The 22,849-nt window shown below is 48.0% G+C and overlaps 1 protein-coding gene across 1 annotated transcript; it reads left to right on the forward strand.

The window, feature by feature from the left end:
- Positions 1-18,553: 18,553 nt before the first annotated feature.
- Positions 18,554-22,521, forward strand: LOC123396005 (alpha,alpha-trehalose-phosphate synthase [UDP-forming] 6-like). Its single transcript, XM_045091031.1, has 3 exons — positions 18,554-21,376; positions 21,515-21,788; positions 21,909-22,521. Exons 1-3 carry the CDS (start codon positions 19,347-19,349, stop codon positions 22,251-22,253), a joined length of 2,649 nt encoding a protein of 882 aa, XP_044946966.1. The 5' UTR covers positions 18,554-19,346; the 3' UTR covers positions 22,254-22,521.
- Positions 22,522-22,849: the final 328 nt, after the last annotated feature.

The following is a 22,849-nucleotide window of genomic DNA, read 5'->3' on the forward strand; positions in this document are numbered from 1 at the left end:
TGAGTTTCTTCTGATCTCTCTTATGCATGATTTCATATCCTTGTAATTCTCTTTGAGTTGTGGGTTTTATCTGGCCAACTAGATCTATGATTCTTGCAATGGGAGAAGTGCTTGGTTTTGGGTTCATACCGTGTGGTGACCTCACCCAGTGACAGAAGGGGTAGCGAGGCACGCATCGTGTTGTTGCCATCAAGGGTAAAAAGATGGGGTTTTCATCATTGGTTTGAGATGATCCCTCTACATCATGTCATCTTGCTTAAGGCGTTACTCTGTTAGTCATGAACTAAATACACTAGATGCATGCTGGATAGCGGTCGATGTGTGGAGTAATAGTAGTAGATGCAGAAAGTATCGGTCTACTTGTCTTGGACGTGATGCCTATATGTATGATCATTGCCTTAGATATCGTCATGACTTTGCACGGTTCTATCAATTGCTCGACAGTAATTTGTTCAGCCACCGTGATATTTGCTATTTTGAGATAAGCCTCTGGTGAACACTATGGCCGCCGGGTCTACTATGCACCATATTTTCAGCCTTACGCTTTTTACTTCGTTGCACTTTCCGCCTTCAGATCTCACTTTGCAAACAATCTTGAAGGGATTGACAACCCCTTTGAAGCGTTGGGTGAAAGCTTGTTTGTGTTTGCGCAGGTATTATGGACTTGACGAGACCCACCTTATGGATCGATACCTTGGTTCTCAAACTGAGGGAAATACTTACTGCTCCTGTGCTGCATCACGCTTTCCTCTTGAAGGGAAAAACCGACGAAAAACAAGAGAAGTAGCAAGAAGAATTCCTAGCGCCAAGGAAGGACTTTTGTTACCGTAGCAGAAGAATTTCTGGCGCCGTTTCCGGGGAGGAAGATCAAGTCATGAACTCATCCAAGTAGGTGTCGCAAACCCATCTCTTGCATTTACTTTGTTTGCTAGTTGCCTCCCATTTTCCTCTCCCCCACTTCACAATTTGCCTTTTTCGTTCGCCTTTTCGTTCGCCCTTTTTTCTCGCTTGCTTTCTATTCGTCTGTGTGGGATAGTCTATCCTGATGGCTAGATCCGCCACTTCGAACGATACTCCCAAGAGCAAAGTCCTCAATTTCAAACAAATTGAGGAAGAAAACTTAAAGGACGCTTGGTATAGGATTTGCAATGCTTAGAGTAGATCCACTCATAAGCAATCCACTACCGTCTTGCTTCGTAGTTTTTATGTGGGTGTTTCTCCTTGAAATAGGTATATACTTGACACCATCGTAGGTGGAAATTTCTTGGGTAGCCATACCGTTGATTCTTACGGAGCTGTGAAAAATTTGGTAGGCTCACCCCCACTCATGGTTAATGGAACTACCTTAACTCTGGAACATGTGATGCATAGGCTGGGCGTCATTGAAAATAAAGTTTCTACGATTGAACTCATTGAGAATTTGCATAAAAAGATCCACAATCAAATCACTCAGTACGGATCCAAGGTGGGAATGGTTTTGAAAAATTTAAAGGAGAAGGAACCCACAGTTAACGAAAAGCTAGGTCATGATTCTGCTAGGATTGGCAAACTAGAGGATGTTATAACCAACTTGGGTTCCGCTTTTGCCGCTGTGCAGAATACTCCAAACTTTGCCCACAATAAGGTCACCAAATCTGTTTTTGTTCCCAAAAATAGTGGTGAATCATCTAGCAAGAAAGATGAAAACATTAAGATGATCAGTGATCACGCTACTTATGGTTTGAGCACCAAAGACGACGATACGTGATTCTATCACTTCTATGCCTAGCTAAGGGCGTTAAACAATAGCGCTTGTTGGGAGGCAACCCAATGAATTTATCTTTTTCTTTCTGTTTTGTTGCGTCCACACCATCACAATTCTGTTCTGATTGTGTTTTTTGTGTTTCTTTTTGTGTTTGAGACAAGCAAAACCTTTATGACTAGTCTTGGTAATGGTTGTTTGATCCTGCTGGAAAAAGACAGAAACTTTTCGCTCACGAGCTGATTTTTCATTTTTATTCAGAAAGAGCTTTTGAGTTGATTCTTTTTGCTTCTGGTTGATATGCCTTTTTCCCAGGCCGTCGCAATTGTTCAGATTTTTTGAGATACCAGAAGTATACAAAGTATACAGATTGCTACAGACTGGACTGTTTTTGACAGATTCTGTTTTTTGTTGAGTTGGTTGCTTGTTTTGATGAAACTATGGTTAGTATCGGGGGGTACTAGCCATGGAAAAGTGAGAATACAGTAGCCCAACACCAATATAGATGGAATTCAAGTTTGCTACAGTACCAAAAGAGGTGGTAGTTTGTTTTCTTGTGCTAATGTTATCACGAGTTTCTGTTTAAGTTTTGTGTTGTGAAGTTTTCAAGTTTTGGGTGATGTTCTCATGGACAAAGAGATAAGGAGTGGAAAGAGCTCAAGCTTGGAGATGCCCAAGGCATCCCAAGACAAATTCAAGGACACCAAAAAGCCTAAGCTTGGGCATGCCCCGGGAAGGCATCCCCTCTTTCGTCTTCAATCCATCGGTAACATTAGTTGGAGCTATATTTTTATTCACCACATGATATGTGTTTTGCTTGGAGCGTCTTGTATCTTAGGAGTCTTTTCTTTTTGTTGTGTCACAATCATCCTTGCTGCACACCTTTTTTAGAGAGAGAGACATGCACTCATCGTGATTTTGCTAGAATGCTCATAGTGCTTCACTTATATCTTTTGAGCTAGATACTTTTGCTCTAGTGCTTCACTTATATCTTTTAGAGCACGTGCGTGATTTGGTAGTTGACTTATGCTATGAAAGTAGTCCCAAATGTGATAGGTACCCAAAGAGGATGCAAAAACCTCCATCTTCATGTGCATTGAGTAGAAAGAGAAGTTTTGATTCCTCTCAATTAGTTTTGAGACGTGGATTTGGTAATATTAAGAGCTATATTAGTAGGGTGTTGTGAATCTAGAAATACTTAAGTTAAAGTTAGTGATTCCCATAGCATGCACGTATGGTGAACCGCTATGTTAGGAAGTCGGAGCATAATAGATCTATTGATTGTCATCCTTTGTGTTGAGGTCGGGATCGCGCGATGGTTAAAACCTACCAACCCTTCCCCTTGGAGTATGCGTTTAACACTTTGTTTCGATTAATAATAAAAACTTTCACAACAAGTATGTTAGTTCTTCATGACTAATGTGAGTCCATGGTATAGATGCACTTTCACCTTCCACCATTGCTAGCCTCTCTAGTGCCGCGCAATTCTCGCCGGTGCACAAACCCACCATATTCCTTCCTCAAAACAGCCACCATACCTACCTACTATGGCATTTTCATAGCCATTCCGAGATATATTGCCATGCAACTCCCACCGTTCCATCTCATGACTTGTGCCGTCAGTCTCATATTGCCTTTGCATGATCATAAGATAGCTAGCGAGATGTTTCGACGTCATACGCCATTCTAGATCGTTGCACATCCCTCTACACTGCCGGAGGCATTTCCTATGGAGTCATCCTTGTGAGTTTTGAGCTGTGAGTAAATAAAACTGTGATGATCATCATTATTAGAGCATTGTCCCATGTGAGGAAATAAAAATAAAAAAAGAGGCCAAAGAGCCCCAAAAAAAGAGAAAAGAAAAGAAAGAAAAAAAAGAGGCCTAAGATCCCAAATAAAAAAAGAAAAAGAGAGAAGGGACAATGCTACTATCTTTTTCCACACTTGTGCTTCATAATAGCACCATGTTCTTCATGATTGAGAGTTTCTTGCTTTGTCACTACCATATGCTAGTGGGAATCTTCATTATATAACTTGGCTTGTATATTCCAATGATGGGCTTCCTCAAAATTGCCCTAGGTCTTCGTGAGCAAGCAAGTTGGATGCACACCCACTAGTCCTCCTTTTGAGCTTTCACATACTTATAGCTCTACTGCATCTCTTGTATGGCAATCCCTACTCATTCACATTGATATCTATTAATGGGCATCTCCATAGCCTTTTGATAGCCGAGTCAATGTGACCATCTCCTCCTTTTTGTCTCACAACCACCACCACACTCTATTCCACCTATAGTGCTATATCCATGGCTCGCGCTCATGTATTGTGTGATAGTTATAAAAAGTTTGAGAAAGTAAGAGTGCGAAAACAATTACTTGGCCAATTCCGGGGTTGTGCATGATTTACATTAGTTGTGTGAGGATGATGGAGCATAGCCAGACTATATGATTTTGTAGGGATAACTTTCATTGGCCTTGTTATTTTGAAAGTTCATGATTACCTTGCTAGTTTGCTTGGAGTATTATTGTTTTCATGTCAATAGCAAACTATTGTTTTGAATCTTGCGGATCTGAACATTCATGTCACGCGAAAGAAGTTGCAAAGGACTACTATGCTAGGTAGCATTCCACATCAAAAATTCATTCTTTATCACTTCCCTACTCGAGGACGAGCAGGAGTTAAGCTTGGGGATGCTTGATACGTCTCCAACGTATCTATAATTTTTGATGGTTTCATGCTATTATCTTGTCAAACTTTGGATGTTTTGCATGCCTTTTATATATTTTTTGGGACTAGCTTATTAACTCGGTGCCAAGAGCCAGTTCCTGTTTTTTCCATGTTTTTGACCCTTTTCAGACGAGATTTTGTAACAGAGTCCAAATGGAAGAAAATCCCCGAAAAGATTTTTTCCGTAACGGAAGAAGATCAGGAAGCTTTAGAGCCAAGGCAGGGGAGCCTCAGGGGCCCCACAAGCCCCCACCCCGCGGCCAGGGGGAGGCCGTGGCCCACAGGCTTGTGGCCCCCCTGGGCGCCCTCTGCCCTAGGGGTTGCACCTATATATTCCCTAAAAATCCCAAAAAATCAGGAGATCATCCAAAGTACTTTTCCGCCGCCGCAAGCTTCTGCCTCCGCAAGATCCCATCTGGGGCATGTTCTGGTGCCCTGCCAGAGGGGGATTCGGACACGGAGGGCTTCTTCATCAACACCATGACCACTCCGATGATGCGTGAGTAGTTCACCATAGACCTACGGGTCCATAGCTAGTAACTAGATGGCTTCTTCTCTCTCTTGGATCTTCAATACAAAGTTCTCCATGATCTTCATGGCGATCTATCCGATGTAATCTTCTTTTGCGGTGTGTTTGTCGAGATCCGATGAATTGTGGATTTATGATCAGATTATCTATGAATCTTATTTGAGTTTCTTCTGATCTCTCTTATGCATGATTTCATATCCTTGTAATTCTCTTCGAGTTGTGGGTTTTGTCTGGCCAACTAGATCTATGATTCTTGCAATGGGAGAAGTGCTTGGTTTTGGGTTCATATCGTGCGGTGACCTCACCCAGTGACAGAAGGGGTAGCGAGGCATGCATCGTGTTGTTGCCATCAAGGGTAAAAAGATGGGGTTTTCATCATTGGTTTGAGATTATCCCTCTACATCATGTCATCTTGCTTAAGGTGTTACTTTGTTCGTCATAAACTCAATACACTAGATGCATGCTGGATAGCGGTCGATGTGTGGAGTAATAGTAGTAGATGCAGAAAGTATCGGTCTACTTGTCTCGGACGTGATGCCTATATGTATGATCATTGCCTTAGATATCGTCATGACTTTGCGCGGTTCTATCAATTGCTCGACAGTAATTTGTTCATCCACCGTGATATTTGCTATTTTGAGAGAAGCCTCTAGTGAACACTATGGCCCCCGGGTCTACTCCACACCATATTTTCAGCCTTACACTTTTTACTTCGTTGCACTTTCCGCCTTGAGATCTCACTTTGCAAATAATCTTGAAGGGATTGACAACCCCTTTGAAGCGTTGGGTGCAAGCTTGTTTGTGTTTGCGCAGGTACTCTGGACTTGAAGAGATCCTCCTTCTGGATCGATACCTTGGTTCTCAAACTGAGGGAAATACTTACTGCTCCTGTGCTGCATCACCCTTTGCTCTTCAAGGGAAAAACCGAGGCAAAACAAGAGAAGTAGCAAGAAGAATTCCTAGCGCCAAGGAAGGACTTTTGTTACCGTACCAGTGCTTCTTGGATTCTCCTTTGATTTTACACAGAAATTTGTCAAAATTGTGCTCATTAAGTTCCACAACATCGCTATCATCAACACGGTTTAACAATGAAGGAGCAGTTGTGATGGTGGTCTTAATGTTGGGTGTTACGTGATCGATACCTTTGGCCATAAGGCACTTGGCGATGCGGTTATCGTTGGGGGCGCCGAAGAGAGACACCTTGGGAGAGGAGGTGGCAATGGCTACACTAGTCGTAGCCACCGTATCATCATTGTCATCATCGAAGGTGTACTCTTCAAGTGCCACCATACCCTTTGGATGGGGTTTCTTGACAAAGTTGTTCTTGTTTGGGAAAGACTTGGCTTTGTCTTTGCGAATGAGGTTTCCTCCGTTGTCTTCCCTCTTCTCATAGGGACACTCTACCACGAAGTGACTCACATTGCCGCAATTATAGCATGTCCTCACACGTTGCTTGGTCTTGGACCCACTTGAGTTATTCTTGGAGAAATTAGGCCTTGAGTTTCTCTTGTTGCCCCAGAATTGCCTTGACGCAAGAGCCATGTACTCGTGATAGGCATACTTAGTGTCTTCAGGGCAGTCGTCCTCTTCCTCTTCCTCTTCTTCTTCTTCAGAAGCGGCCTTGGCTTTTAAGGCAAGGTTGGGTGAAGTTGTCTTTGACCGAACGTGAGCAAGAGCATTATCAGTAGTCTTGTTCATGATAGTCATCTCAATGAATTCATCCAACACCTAACTGGAGGACAAGGAGTGGAAATATGGCCGTTGGCGATTGACGAAAGACATGGTTTTGTTGAATGGCATAATGGCCTTGAGAAACTTGTGCTTGATCCATGTGTCATGCACATCCTTGCTTCCATGATCCTTGAGGGCAACAGCAATAGCAGTCACCCTTCGATAGAGATGTCGAGGGTCCTCATCTTCCTTCATCACAAACTCATCGGCCTCATCAAGAACCACTTCATAGTTGGACCATTGAATGCTTGAGCTTCCCTTGTACAACACCATTATGTGCTCCCAACAGTCCTTAGCCCGAGTGAAGGGGCGCAAGTGAGGAAGATCTTCAGGAGGCACTGCAGACTGGAGAATGAATAATGCGGAGTGATTATATTGATTGCCCGCTTCTTCTCTTGGAGTGAGGTTGCTTGGGTCATGCGGATAGTAGCCTTGCTCAATGATTCTCCATAATTTGTTGAGCTGTGATTCAAATGAGACTTAATGCAAAACACCCAGTTAGCAAACTCCCCCTTAACAAGCTTAGGAGGAAGACCAAGATTATTGAGATGCGGTGTAGGAACTGGTCCTCCATAGACCGGGGGAGGTGGAACCGAGGCAAAGGTTCCAATCCCATTATTGTCGAGAGGGTAAGAAGACTGCATACCTTTAGCCACTTCCTTGGAGGAATTGGCCTCCGACTCCGTGTTGGTAGGTTTAACCACCAATGCTGGTTCGGGAGAACTTTTAATCCCCTCAAGCAACTCTTTAAACATGATCTTGACTTCGTTCGTCAAGGACGTCCTGAGGTTGTCCATAGCCACATTCAAGTCGTCCCTTGTGACCTAAGTCAAGGCCACAGCCTCGGGTGGTCCATGGACTCCCTCCTCATCGTCAGCCATACTCTTCGGGTGGTGAAACCCTTAATAAAGAGGCGTGGCTCTGATACCAATTGAAAGGATCGATATGGTTGACTAGAGGGGGGGTGAATAGGCAACTACCAATTTTTAGCTTTTCTTAACAAGTTAGGGTTAGCAACATAAAGGTTCTCTAAAATAATAACTAGGTGAGCAACCTATATGATGCTACCTACTGATACGTCTCTGACGTATCTATAATTTTTGATTGTTTCATGCCAATATTTTACAACTTTCATATACTTTTGGCAACTTTTTATACTATTTTTGGGACTAACATATTGATCCAGTGCCCAGTGCCAGTTCCTGTTTGTTGCATGTTTTTTGTTTCGCAAATTATCCATATCAAACGAAGTACAAACGCAATAAAAACCTACGGGGATTTTTTTGGAATATTTATGATTTTTGGGAAGAAGAATCAACGCGAAACGATGCCCGAGGGGGTCACAAGCCCCCTAGCCGCGGCCTGGGGGTGGGGCTGTGCTTGGCGGGCTTGTGACGAATCCCTAAGGTGGTTGGTTCCCTTCTTTCGCCTCAAGAAAGATAATATCCGTAAGAAATTTGTGTTAAAATTTCAGCCCAATCGGAGTTACGGATCTCAGGAAATTTAAGAAACGGTGAAAGCCAGAATCTGGGAGCACAGAAACAGAAGGACACAGAGAGAGAGATCCAATCTCGGAGGGGCTCTCGCCCCTCCGCCGCCATGGAGACCATGGACCAGAGGGGAAACCCTTCTCCCATCTAGGGAGGAGGTCAAGGAAGAAGAAGAAGAAGGGGGGCTCTCTCCCCCTCTCTCCTGGCGGCGCCGGAACACCGCCTGGGACATCATCGTGTGACGGCGATCTACACCAACACCTCCGTCATCTTCACCAATACCTCCATCACCTTCCTCCATCTATATTCAGCGGTCCACTCTCCCGCAACCCGATGTATCCTCTACTTGAACATGGTGCTTTATGCTTCATATTTTTATCCAATGATGTGTTGCCATCCTATGATATCGGAGTAGATTTTCGTTGTCCTTTCGGTGATTGATGAATTGCTATGATTAGTTTAATTTGCTTGTGGTTATGTTGCTGTCCTTTGGTGCGCATCATATGAGCGCGCGCGTGGATCACACCATAGGGTTAGTAGTATGCTGACAGGACTATGTATTGGAGGGCAAGGGTGACAGAAGCTTCAGCCTAGCATAGAAATTGATGCATACGGGATTGAAGGGGGACCGGCATATCTTATTGCTATGGTTGGGTTTTACCTTAATGAACGTTAGTAGTTCCGGATGCTTGCTAATAGTTCCAATCATAAGTGCATAGAATTCCAAGTAAGGGATGACATGCTAGCAGTGGCCTCTCCTACATAAAACTTTCTATCGGTCTAGTAACATAGTCAATTGCTTAGGGACAATTCTGTTGGAAATATGCCCTAGAGGCAATAATAAATTAGTTATTATTATATTTCTTAGTTCATGATAATCGTTTATTATCCATGCTATAATTGTATTGATTGGAAACACAATACTTGTGTGGATACATAGACAAAACACTGTCCCTAGTAAGCCTCTAGTTGACTAGCTCGTTGATCAAAGATGGTCAAGGTTTCCTGGCCATAGGCAAGTGTTGTCACTTGATAACGGGATCACATCATTAGGAGAATCATGTGATGGACTAGACCCAAACTAATAGACGTAGCATGTTGATCGTGTCATTTTGTTGCTACTGTTTTCTGCGTGTCAAGTATTTGTTCCTATGACCATGAGATCATATGACTCACGGACACCGGAGGAATGCTTTGTGTGTATCAAACGTCGCAACGTAACTGGGTGACTATAAAGATGCTCTATAGGTATCTCCGAAGGTGTTCGTTGAGTTAGTATGTATCAAGACTGGGATTTGTCACTCCGTGTGACGGAGAGGTATCTCGGGGCCCACTCGGTAATACAACATCACACACAAGCCTTGCAAGCAATGTAACTTAATGTAAGTTGCGGGATCTTGTATTACGGAACGAGTAAAGAGACTTGCCGGTAAACGAGATTGAAATAGGTATGCGGATACTAACGATCGAATCTCGGGCAAGTAACATACCGAAGGACAAAGGGAATGACATACGGGATTATATGAATCCTTGGCACTGAGGTTCAAACGATAAGATCTTCGTAGAATATGTAGGATCCAATATGGGCATCCAGGTCCCGCTATTGGATATTGACCGAGGAGTCTCTCGGGTCATGTCTACATAGTTCTCGAACCCGCAGGGTCTGCACACTTAAGGTTCGACGTTGTTTTATGCGTATTTGAGTTATATGGTTGGTTACCGAATGTTGTTCGGAGTCCCGGATGAGATCACGGACGTCACGAGGGTTTCCGGAATGGTCCGGAAACGAATATTGATATATAGGATGACCTCATTTGGTTACCGGAAGGTTTTCGTGCATTACCGGAAAAGTTTCGGGCTCATCGGTAGTGTACCGGGAGTGCCGGGAGGGGTGCCGGGGACCATCGGGAGGGGTGTCACGCCCCAAGGGGTCTCATGGGCTATGGGAAGAGATAAACCAGCCCCTAGTGGGCTGGAATAAGTTCCCACTAAGGCCCATAAGGTTTGAGAAGGAAAAAACACAAGGTGGAAAGAGTTTCCAAGTGGGAAGGTGGAATCCTACTCCAAGTAGGATTGGAGTAGGACTCCTCCACCTCCAATTTCGGCCAAACCTTTAGGTTTTGAGGCTTCCTCCTCCCCTCCCTCCCACCTATATATACGGAGGTTTTAGGGCTGATTTGAGACGACTTTCTCACGGCAGCCCGACCACATACCTCCACGGTTTTTCCTCTAGATCGCGTTTCTGCGGAGCTCGGGCGGAGCCCTGCTGAGACAAGGTCATCACCAACCTCCGGAGCGCCGTCACGCTGCCGGAGAACTCTTCTACCTCTCCGTCTCTCTTGCTGGATCAAGAAGGCCGAGATCATCGTCGAGTTGTACGTGTGCTGAACGCGGAGGTGCCGTCCGTTCGGTACTAGATCGTGGGACTGATCGCGGGATTGTTCGCGGGGCGGATCGAGGGACGTGAGGACGTTCCACTACATCAACCGCGTTCACTAACGCTTCTGCTGTACGATCTACAAGGGTACGTAGATCACTCATCCCCTCTCGTAGATGGACATCACCATGATAGGTCTTCGTGCGCGTAAGAAAATTTTTGTTTCCCATGCGACGTTCCCCAACAAATTCCGCAACTCCTACCACCACTTTTCCACACTCACGTAATTGTTTCTTACCAGCCTCTAGTTTTTATTTACGTCTTCTTTCTTTTCTTGCAAACCTTTCCTATCACTCCTACAAAGTACTTCTAGTTTCATACTTGTTCTAGGTAAAGCGAACGTAAAGTGTGGGTAGAGTTGTATCGGTGGTCGATAGAACTTGAGGGAATATTTGTCCTACCTTTAGCTCCTCGTTGGGTTCGACACTCTTACTTATCCAGAAAGGCTACAATTGATCCCCTATACTTGTGGGTTATCAAGACCTTTTTCTGGCGCCGTTGCCAGGGAGCAATAGCGTGGGGTGAATATTCTCATGTGTGCTTGTTTGCTTTATCACTAAGTAGATTTATTTGCTGTTATAAGTTGTTCTCTATCTTTAGTTATGGATATGGAACACGAAATATCAAAAGAATTAAGTGTACTTGCTACTCATGGAGATGGGGAACCTCCTAAAACCCCCGATGCTCGTTATGTGTAAAATATTATGCACTTCTTTAATAATCCTGAGAAAACCCCATTAAATTATATAATGGGATACACGTTGGATCAACGTGAATACTTTAGGGATTATCGCTTGACTCAAAAAGGGAAACTATTATGGGATCAAATTCATTTGTTGAAATGGTATGCTTGGGAGCTATGCTCGAGATATGATATTACTTGTTGCTCTAGGATGAAGGCTAAACACCTTCCCTTTTCTTGCAAATTTAATGCTAATGAAACCTTGGCTTCTTATGCTAATGGTATATATGATTACTATGATGTGGAATAAATAGAAGAGTTTGTTGCTTTTATGGGTGCTTATGACATTGAAGCTCTGTTTAAAAGAAGTGTCTCCGTTGGAGCGTTGTGGAGGCACAATGCTCCCAAATAAGCCACTAGGGCCACCGTATTCTCCTCACGCCCTCACACAATGCAAGGTGCCATGATTCCACTATAGGTGCCCTTGAAGGTCGCGACCGAACCTTTACAAACAAGGTTGGCGCTATCTCCACACAAAGCTTGGAGGCTCCCAACAAGACCATGGAGCTTCACCATAATGGAATGTCGCTACGAGGTGACCTCAACCGTCTAGGGTTCTCAAACACCCAAGAGTAACAAGATCCGCAAGGGATTAGTGGGGGGAATCAATTTTCTCTTGGTGGAAGTGTAGATCTTGGCCTTCTCAACCAATCCCTAGGAAATCAACAAGTTTGATTGGCTAGGGGAGAGATCGGGCACATATGAGCTTAGGGAGCAGCAATGGAGTCTTAGAGGGTCAAAAGGTAGGGTTCTTGAGGTAGGAGAACCCTTTATATAGTGGGGGAACAAGTCCAACTGTTATCCCCACTAACAGCATGCTCAGCGTGGTACTACCGCTTCGGGGAAGCGGTACTATCGCAAGCCCCAGCAGTACTACCGCCTGGTGGGAGCGGTACTATCGCAAGCCCCAGCGGTACTACCGCAAGACCTGGGCGGTACTACCTCTTGGTAGACTCAAAGCCACGGTAGTAGAAATACTACTACCGAGCCTACCACCGCTGGAAAAGTACTCGCAAAAAGTCCGACGAAGTACAACCGTTCAGATAGGGAGGTACCATCGTCCCTAAGCGGTACTACCGCTCGACTGGAGCAGTACTACCGCTCAGCTAGCGGTACTACCGCTCATCTGGATCGGTACTACCGCTAGCGAGCGGTACTACGGTTGGACCCTTTGCAAATGCAAGGATAGAACAAGCGGGTTCTCCATTGCCGCAAACTGAAGGTGGAGGAAAGAAAATGTGCGCGTGTGTGAGTTGATTCCACCCAAACCTTTCCGACCCGGACCCCCTCTTAATAGTACGGCTTTCCTACGACTCAAAACCCCAAAGAGAACCGTAGGAAACACCGTGCTTCAAAACACCGAGGGGCGACGAATCATCTTGTGCCATGCGATGTATTATCTGAAATGCTTAATGCACACGATTAGTCCGCAGAGGTGATGTCATCAATCACCAAAACTACTTAGAACAAAATATGCCCTAACAGCGGTCAAGATAATGATTTGATGACCCAGTTCCAACTGCTTTGATAGTCGTACGTCTGGTTTGGAGCGATTTGGTATTTAAACCAAAGGACACATAGTCTGAGGACACTAAGTCCTTACTATATTCTCCTTGAGCTAAGGACACACAGTCCTCGCCCAACACTCGCGGTATGTCTTCAGAGAGACTTCAAAACCATCACAAACTCGACCACCCAAAAATCCACAATTTACTGTTGGATGCTCTAGACCAGTGATCCCTAACCATCTCGAAGATGCATAGTCTTCGAAGGTAACAATCATCGGTTCCACACACGAACAATCTCTTTAGTGTTGCTCAATCGGTTTGGGTTTTGGGTTTTTGTTTGGGTGTTTGGTGTTTTTCCTCACTAGTTATTTTCTCTCAAAGTCTTCGAGGAATGGGTTGTTCTCAAATGACAAGTGTCAGTTTCGCTCGCAAAGCAGCCATTCAGGTAGTAGTTATGGGGTGGCTATTTATAGCGGAGGAGCAATCTCGACATGATTTGACATAAATGCCCTAATGATATGGCCATTATGTGGATAAGGTTTGGGGAAAGATGGCGCGCAACGCAGCAACAATCGAAACTTTCTAGCTGTGGAAGTCCTCTTGTCTCTCATATTCCTCACTTGTAGGTAATTCGCACGGGCGAAAACCTAAATCCCCAGTTAGAGCAATTTCCTTAGAGACCAGAAGATCATCGTCTCCCCCACTGAAGAATTTGACTAAATTGTAAAATATTTCCAAAGGCTTCGCTCGAAGGATTGGTATGTGTAGGCTTTGAGATGAGCATCACTTGAAAACTTTTTCTTAGTTTTACCTCAACCCCTGTTAACAATACGGTGGTCCTATGACTCAAAAGAAAGGAAATGAATACGGAAACAAGAGTTTTCACACTTCAAAGTCCCCACATCAATATCTTCATGGGCACACTAATTTCCTCGCTTTCAAAGTCTTCGAGGAATTGTCAAAGTCTTCAGTTGAAGACATTCATTTTTAGGGGTCGATATTCTTCGAATAACTCATACTCCTCAGTGACTTGTAGAGCATGTGTACACTCACAAACACATTAGTCTCTTAACCTATAAGTCTTCAATACATCAAAATAACTAAGGGGCACTAGATGCACTTACACGGAGCCGCGGGAGACGCCACTCGGGCGGCGCACGCGCAACGGCACCCTCGTCATCAACGAGGCCTCCTCCTCCCGCTTCGTCAAGCCGAAGATCGAGCTGACGTTCCTTCCGTGAAGAAAAAGAATGAGGCAATATCCACCAACAAGGAGATCGCGCTCAAATGGGCTCGAGATGACTACATTCGGGAGGAGATGGAGCGTCAACGCCGCGCCCTCGACGAGATCGCCGTTCGATGTCGCGGCCGTGAGGAGGAGGCATCGTCATCCTCGATGCCAGCGGCGATGTGGCGCCTGGTACGTCCATCCCCGTCCGCCACGATGACCCAGGGCAGGGTTGCACCAAGAACAGCGACGGAGTGCAGGACAACGACGGTGATGAGGACGGCGACTGCACCAACTTCTACACGCTTCTAGACATGTAGAAGGTTCAAGGCGTAGTAGTAGTAGTAGTTTTTAAATTATGTTTCAGTTTAGTTGATGAAAATATGAATGAAAACACCTGAATTTCCTCCAAATTTGTGTCATGTTTGGCCGAATTTTGGCCAAGTTCGGTTTTAAAAAAAGGCGTCTCGGACGACCTTTGTCCCCGCTGATTTTTTCGCCTCCGCGCCCCTAGGTGGCGCTATTTTTATCCGCTGGGGCGCCGAACGGATGGATATGCTCGTAGAAGTCACGGAGAGCCACTTGCTTCTTTCCATCTTCGCCTCCTACATCGCGTCATTCTCTCTCTTTTTGTCTCTCTTTCTCTCTCTTACTGTCGGGTGGCGACCATTGTAATAGATGCGTGTATATTTCTGCAGGGGACTAGTAGTTGCTACAAGGTCATCATGTTGCTAACCTGTAGATCTCGCCGGCCAGCAGGATGGCATCTCGTGTCACGGGAGAAAGAAAACAAGTAAGATAGAAAATCATGTTTTCTTGTTCATACTTTTCACTAAGTCTTTTGTGCTAAATATTTTTGTTGGATCCAACAACCAATAAATTCCTTGAATCTATCACTAACACAATTTTATGCTAACGTGGAAGAACACATTTCGCCGAAATGAACGTGGACTAAACCAAGAATTATGGCTATGTGGGATTGTTTTTTTGACTACATGTTTTGTATATAGTGTTCGCTATTTTTCAATGAATATCAAATATGACATGACTTTTGGGCTTTCCTTAGAAAGTGATCCAGAGGAAAATGATGGAAGAAATCGACCACGACCGACATGCGCTACGCACCCTCATAGGGGCCACCGACCGACCGACACTTTTTTTCTTATCTCTTAACAGTTAGAGAGCCACTCGTTCCTTTCCTTCTTTGTCTCATATCTCATGTCATTCTCTTTCATCACCGTCCCTCCTTCTCTCTTTTGCGTCCGATCAGTAACTAGCTTTGCATGCACTGCCATTCACCATGTGTTTTGGTGCAGGGGGCATCAACTACCGCAAGCTCTCACGGAAGTTGCAAACACACCACTCATCGTGATGCTAACCCGCATATATGGCTGACCAGCAGGATGTCATCGATTGTCGCAAGAGACCATTGAAAGGTGTAGGTCGTCGCGAGGGTGCTGTGAGAGGGCAATGCATGAGGTGATGGAAGCAAAAAAAGGATGCTTCCAAGTACCTCATAAAAATCATGCACGATATTGTTGTGCACCATGGTAATCTTTTTGTTCATACATAAGCTAGTTCACTACATATAACGGTCTTGATAACATGAGGAGTCTCATTAAACCAGCATGATCTAACGTCATAATCCGTGGAGTTGGACAGTGTGTGAGGTTCCACATTACATGAATGATTAGCATGGATAAAATTACGAGATATAAACTTTGCATCCCAATTCTTGATATCATGGACTATTGCTCTCATAGATGATCTCTCCCATTTCAATTATTTGATCTTGTTGATCAGTGATAAATAGTTAAAAGCCACCATGATTCTGTGCATACCTCTATTACCAGCAAGAAATAAGACTTGACGTAGTGCCACGGCTTCTCCAACTCCAGGATTACAAATTTGAGCAAAGTAACCTCTGCTTGCCGACTGCATCATCCCTAGATGATCACGAATCACCACACCAAATCCTGCTCTTGTAGATTGAGAAAAGATTGATGCATCAATGTTAACAAGTATGGACCCTTCCGATGGCGGAGACCACACATGATGAAATTGGCCGAACTGAAAAAAATGCAAATTGATGAATTCAATGTAGGCTTTGATCTTTCCCACAACACGCAATGGACGAAGTATGGTCTTACTGTTAAGGTAGGCGTTTCTATGTTCCCAAATTGCCACGGCAAAACCTATGACATAAAAATCAGTATGCTTTCTAATCCTTGATAATATCCGTTCCCTAATATGGGTATCGTTTTTCAGGTTGGGGCAACTTTGATAGCCCTTTTAATTTATTTCCAAACATCGCACCGTCTGCATTAAGATGATGGTGGCCTAATTCAATGTCTACATGGGACATCAATGCGTCGACACGTAGCGTCACCCTAATCTAATATCTACATATCACTCTATTTGATATACATGTGCGTGGTTTTATGTTTGGCGGGCAAGCGGTGTCAACGCTCACGTCGGTCACGTGGCGTGCGTTTGATTGACACACATTGTGTGTCTCTCACGCGACGTCCCCGACTATTCCCCCCTTGACATGCATGACACGCGTCCACCTTAGTACCCCCGTGACCGCTCTTCCCCTCCCTTATCTTCTCCCGCATCCTTCTTGCTCAGTCGTCTTTCTTATTCCTCTATCGCCCAAGCCATATCTTTCTCTTCTCTCTCTCTCCCTCGCCATCTTCACCCCCGATGAGCCCTACGAAGCCAACCAACGAGCCATCGCCCCTCCCTCGATTCTCTCTCTTGGTTGCATCCGCTACTGCTCTCCATGACAAGAGCACGATGCGCAAACGGAGAGCGCTAGTGTCTGCGACGGGAAGCCGCAATCAGACCCCAACGACTGATGCAACCGGTGGACCGTGGTGCCGGCAACGGTGTTGTGTCCGGCATCATGCCGTGATGGAACAACCGTGGCGTCCGAAGGAGGAAGAAAGTTGCAATTGACGATCGAAAAAGCTTCGACTAGTGAGAGCAGAAGCGGCAACCGTCGGACAATCTTGCCGCGCGCGAGCGGCCGAGGTGTGGTGTGCCCCGAGCACGACGCTGTCATGACGCCGCGACGGATCTACGAGCGATGACAACATCCGCTCCATGAGGGAGAAACCACAGGCACGGGTAAGAGTTGACTTTTTTTCTTACCTTTTTGCTTTTTTTTCCGCGGATTCTTTTTCTGCTTTTCTTTCGCAATCGGACGGTTATTCATATCCAGATCGCAGGGTCCGGCAGGCGACCGGCCTAAACCCGCGCCTGTCGACCGGCGCCGTTACTTGCAACTGACCGTTCAGTTTCGGAAGTCTACCGTTCCTTCCTCGGGTGGACTCCGGGTCTCGTTTTTTTTTTTTTTTAAGGCAAGACTCCGGGTCTCGGGTGTGAACGCTTTGCCCGTGTATCCCTCCTGTCGGAACGACAGCCGGGCCGCCGCACGCGCCGAGGCGCCCTGAGCGTCCGACACGTATGGGCCGGCACGTGCGCGGGAGGCCGCTCCCGCCCCTCCCTCCCCCGCGGGCCCCACAGCCTCCCACCGATCTCATCCAGTGCGGATGGAAACGGATATACATATCTCCTAGGGAAGCCCGGCGGATCCTCTGCGCGTCCCGCTCCCCCGCCCCCGCACCCGCACCGTCCGATGCCCATCGACCGGCCGCGGCGCCCGGCCACAGCGGTCAGGCACCGCGAGGGCCCCACAGCGGCCACCGCGCTCCCACGGATAAGATCGCGCGCGTGCTGCTGCTGCTGCTGCTGCAGCCCACGGGGGACTGCGCCACGCTTCTTCCACCTAGCCCCCTGGGTTCACAGGTAATTCGGAGACTAGACGGGCACGAAGACGTTTTCTCGTATCCTCAGGATGGAGGCTCTTTTTGTTGGATTGCGGCCGCCCGCGGCGCGATCAAAGGATGAGGGTGCAGTAACGCATGCAACCACGTCATTATCTATCTCTCTGACAGTAGCCCAAGCCGCCGATTCTCGGTCGGTGGCCAGGAAGTCACCATCCCACAGAAAATAACTCCTCACTCAAAAATAACAACATTACGGGCCCATAAAAAAAAGCACAGACAACCGGGGGGTAATAAAAGTCCGAATTGAGAACCACAAAGCCAAGAGTTTATGCCCCCACGACATGCACGCAAGGAAACCTGCCGTGGTGAACCGGTGACCGATCTCTTGTCCCGTAAGAAAGCCGGGGCGTCCTTTTGACAGGATGATGGATAACGCTGATCCATCCCTCGCGCCAGCAAAAGCCGATTATCCAAAACAAACAGCGCTGATGGTTTATCTTGAATTCTTTGGCGCCTGTTAGGTGGACGGCGTGCGGCGCGGCGCGGGACGGCGCCCGGGAACGAGAGGCCCGTGTTTATCCAGGGTGCTTAACGCGAAAAGCCCGATTATATTTAATCCGTGTACGGGCCGAGGAACAGAGGCATCGCAAAGTTCATCAGACCCTCGCTCGCCAGCTCTGGTCGAGCAAGGGCGAGAAAAATAACACTACTACTCTATCCACTCCAGACTCTAGAGAGAGAGAAAAAAGAAAGAACATAAAAGCCGCGGCTCGCCGGGCCTCCATTCCGTTAATTATAGTCGTCGTCGTCGTAGATCCCCCATCCCGGAGCACCCCGGCCCTTCCGATCCTCAAGAGCCACCGCCGCACGCCGCCCGAGGATCAATCCCGCCTCCTGCCACCGCCTCTATACTCTCTCCGCCCGCCCCCGCGTTCGTCTTTGGCAATCCGGAGTTTCCACCACTCTCTTTCTTGCTGCTTCTTAATGCTGGTCCAGGGGATGGTCGGCGGCGGCGTTTTCTGTTGTCCGGTGGCGGCGATCCGTCGACGTAGCGGGAGGAGGAGCACCTGAGGATGGCGTCGCTGCCGCCGTGTTCCCTTTGACCGAAAGGTGCCGCTCCTTTCCGGAAAGGGGGAATTTGTTTCTGCGTTTCTGGCGACTTCCTTTGCGCCGATTCCATTCCTCGCGTCGCTAAATCTCGCCGGGATTTCTTCCCTTCCTCCTTGGACTCCCGGTCGCAGATCCTTTTCCTCCCTGCCCGCTTGCCCATTCTTGCTATCTGCTTGTTCGGTCGCTCTGCAATTGTCTGCAACCTTGGGTTCGAACTTGTTGCTGCTGAGGGGCTGTGAGTTTGCTGGTGGAGGGTGGTGAGGAGGATCGCATCTGGGAGAGGATCTTGGTGGTTTGGTGGCGGACGGGATGGCCTCGAGATCCTACTCCAACCTCATGGAGCTCGCCGCCGGCGGTGACCGCGACCAGCCGACGCTGCCGTCGCTCGGGCAGCGACGGGTGCCGCGGGTGGTGACGGCGTCTGGCATTGTGCCCGGCCTCCACTGCTTCGACGACGACGCTGGCACCGCCTCGGTGGCCTCCGACCAGCCAAACCAGGCGCCGCGGGAGCGCACCATCATCGTGGCCAATCAACTTCCCATCCGCGCCACCCGCGGCGCCGACGGCGCCTGGGAGTTCTCGTGGGACGAGGACAGCCTCCTGCGGCAGCTCAAGGAGAGCATGCGCGGGCACCAGGGCCGCGTCGACATGGACTTCGTCTACATCGGCAGCCTGCGCGACGACATCCCGGCGGAGGAGCAGGAGAAGGTCGCGGCCGAGCTCTACGATCGCTTCCGCTGCGTGCCCGCGTTCCTGGCCGCCGACCTCCGCTCCCGCTTCTACCACGGCTTCTGCAAGCAGCAGCTGTGGCCACTGTTCCATTACATGCTGCCACTGTCGCCCGAGCTCGGCGGCCGCTTTGACCGCACGCTGTGGCAGGCCTACGTGTCCGTCAACAAGATCTTCGCCGACAAGATCCTGGAGGTGATCAACCCCGAGGAGGACTTCGTGTGGGTGCACGACTACCATCTCATGGTCCTGCCCACCTTCCTGCGCAAGCGCTTCAACCGGGTCAGGCTGGGCTTCTTCCTGCACAGCCCCTTCCCATCATCGGAGATCTACAAGACTCTGCCGGTCCGCGAGGAGCTGCTCCGGGCGCTGCTGAATGCCGATCTGATTGGGTTCCACACATTTGATTATGCCAGACATTTCCTATCATGCTGCAGCAGGATGCTTGGGCTCAAGTACGAGTCGCAGAGGGGATACATTGCACTGGACTATTACGGACGAACTGTCACCATCAAGATACTGCCTGTGGGGATACATTTAGTGCAGCTGCAGTCGGTGCTCAACCTCCCGGAGACTGGGCTCAAGGTCGCCGAGCTTATGAAGCAGTTCTGTGGTCGGGGCCGCATCTTGATGCTTGGCGTGGACGACATGGACATCTTCAAAGGTATCAGTCTGAAGCTTTTGGCATTTGAGCAGCTGTTGGTGCAGCATCCAGAGTGGCGAGGGAAGCTGGTGCTGGTGCAGATTGCCAATCCGGCGAGGGGGCGGGGAAAGGATGTGAAGGATGTACAGGATGAGAGCTATGCGATGGTGAGGCGCATCAATGAGGCATTTGGGCAGCCAGATTACCAGCCAGTTATACTGATCGACAGGCCACTGCACTTCTATGAGAGAATGGCATACTATGTTGTCGCTGAGTGCTGTTTGGTGACCGCAGTGAGGGATGGCATGAATCTTATACCCTATGAGTACATCATTGCTAGGCAAGGGAATGACAAGATTGACAGGATCCTGGGTCTCAGCCCTTCCACAAAGAAGAAAAGCATGCTTGTCGTGTCGGAGTTCATTGGCTGCTCACCCTCCCTGAGTGGCGCGATTCGGGTGAACCCTTGGAACATTGATTCAGTGACTGAGGCAATGGAGAAGGCCTTGTCCATATCTGACTGTGAGAAGGTGCTGAGGCACGAGAAGCATCACAAATTTGTGAGCACACATGATGTCGGATACTGGGCAAACAGCTTCCTGCAGGATCTGTTGAGGAGTTGCCAAGACCATAACAAGAGGCGCTGTTGGGGCATAGGATTTGGGCTAAGGTTCAGGGTTGTGGCCCTTGATACGAGCTTCAAGAAGCTCGCGGCTGAGCAGCTTGTCTCAGCCTACCGGAAGGCAACCACGCGTGCCATTCTCTTGGACTATGATGGTACGCTGATGCCTCAGACATCGTTCGGTAAGAATCCGGGCTCCAAAACGATAGACATGTTGAACAGCCTTTGTCGCGATGAGAAGAACATGGTCTTAATCGCAAGCACAAAGACCCGGGCGACCTTAAGTGAATGGTTCTCACCATGCGAGGACCTAGGCCTTGCTGCTGAGCATGGCTACTTCCTCAGGTAATTCCAAGCGTGTATCCTGAAAATTCTCAAGTACTTCCAGTGTTGAAACGAAACTACTATCGCTACTGTGACTTTGTACTGCACATTTAACCTGTGTTTGTACATGCCAATTAACATAATCATTTTGCTGTGTAGGCTGAAAAGAGATGCAGAATGGGAGACATGCGGCATTGCAACAGACTGCAGCTGGAAGCAGATCGCGGAGCCTGTGATGAAAACCTACACCGAGACAACGGACGGGTCAGTCATCGAGGACAAGGAGACAGCAATCGTCTGGTGCTACAAGGACGCCGACCCTGATTTTGGATCTTGCCAAGCCAAGGAGCTCCATGAACACCTGGAGAGTGTCCTTTCCAACGAGCCGGTATCGGTCAAAGCTGACGTGAACCATGTTGAGGTGAAGCCACAGGTAAAAGTTTGTCTGAAACCGACGGTGCTTTTGTTTCCTCCTATACTATGCCTAGTGTGATTGAACTGCACTTGTGTAGTGGAAAACACTTAGCCATGAAAATGTTTCTTCGCATTGCAGGGCGTGAGCAAGGGCCTGGTGGCGAAGCGGATGCTGTCGGCGATGCAGGCGCGAGGGCTCCTGCCCGACTTCATCCTGTGCATCGGGGACGACCGCTCCGACGAGGACATGTTCGAGGTGATCACCACCGCCGTGGACGGCCCCTACCTGAACCCTGAGGCAAAGGTCTTCGCCTGCACCGTCGGCCGCAAGCCCAGCAAGGCCAAGTACTACCTGGACGACACCGCGGACATCGTGCGGCTGATCCAGGCCCTCGCCAACGTCTCCGACGAGGTGCAGGGCGGCCCTCCTTCCTATTTCTTCGCCTGCGCCGGCACCAGCACCGACGACAGGGCGCTGAATTGAGGGGGAAAGCCGGCAAAGAAGACCAGCACCAGCACAGCCCCGGCCTGAATAAGACCGCGCTTCAGGAAATACCCTAGGACTAATGGACCGTGCCGTCGGCTCGCATAATCGTGTGCTGTGCTTTAGTATTAGTAGTAGTAGTGGTCGGTCGTCGTTGTCGTGGTGGTGTTGTTGTTTCGCCGTTGTGTACATAGACTCCGTTGAACTTGGTTTAATTGCCGACTAAATTTGCAGCCACCAGCTAAATTAGCCGATGTTTTCCTTTAAATTTGCACGTTGTTTGCTGTTCGGTGTCTCGCTCTCACGGCTGGTGCTGCCTCCTGGCCTGGCCAGGCCAGTGATTTCACCTCCCCTGTTTCGGCGCGTGCCGGCTGTTGACCGTGGGCGCCCGTCCGTCCGTAGTGCTGCCTGCTCGTGTGGGGTTCCGGATAAGAAACCGGATTAGCAGCAGTAGGTGTTGCTACTGTTGTGGTCTCCCGGCAAATGATGGACGCCATTTGTCACCGGTGGGGGGTGAGAGGTAGGTGCCGGTGCTCGTTTTATGCCATATGGGGTAATAAAGGCGGGACAGGGCCCCCGGTGGGTTGGGTTGGTTA

This window comes from Hordeum vulgare, chromosome 5H, assembly GCF_904849725.1.
Source record: "Hordeum vulgare subsp. vulgare chromosome 5H, MorexV3_pseudomolecules_assembly, whole genome shotgun sequence".
Taxonomy (NCBI): domain Eukaryota; kingdom Viridiplantae; phylum Streptophyta; class Magnoliopsida; order Poales; family Poaceae; genus Hordeum; species Hordeum vulgare.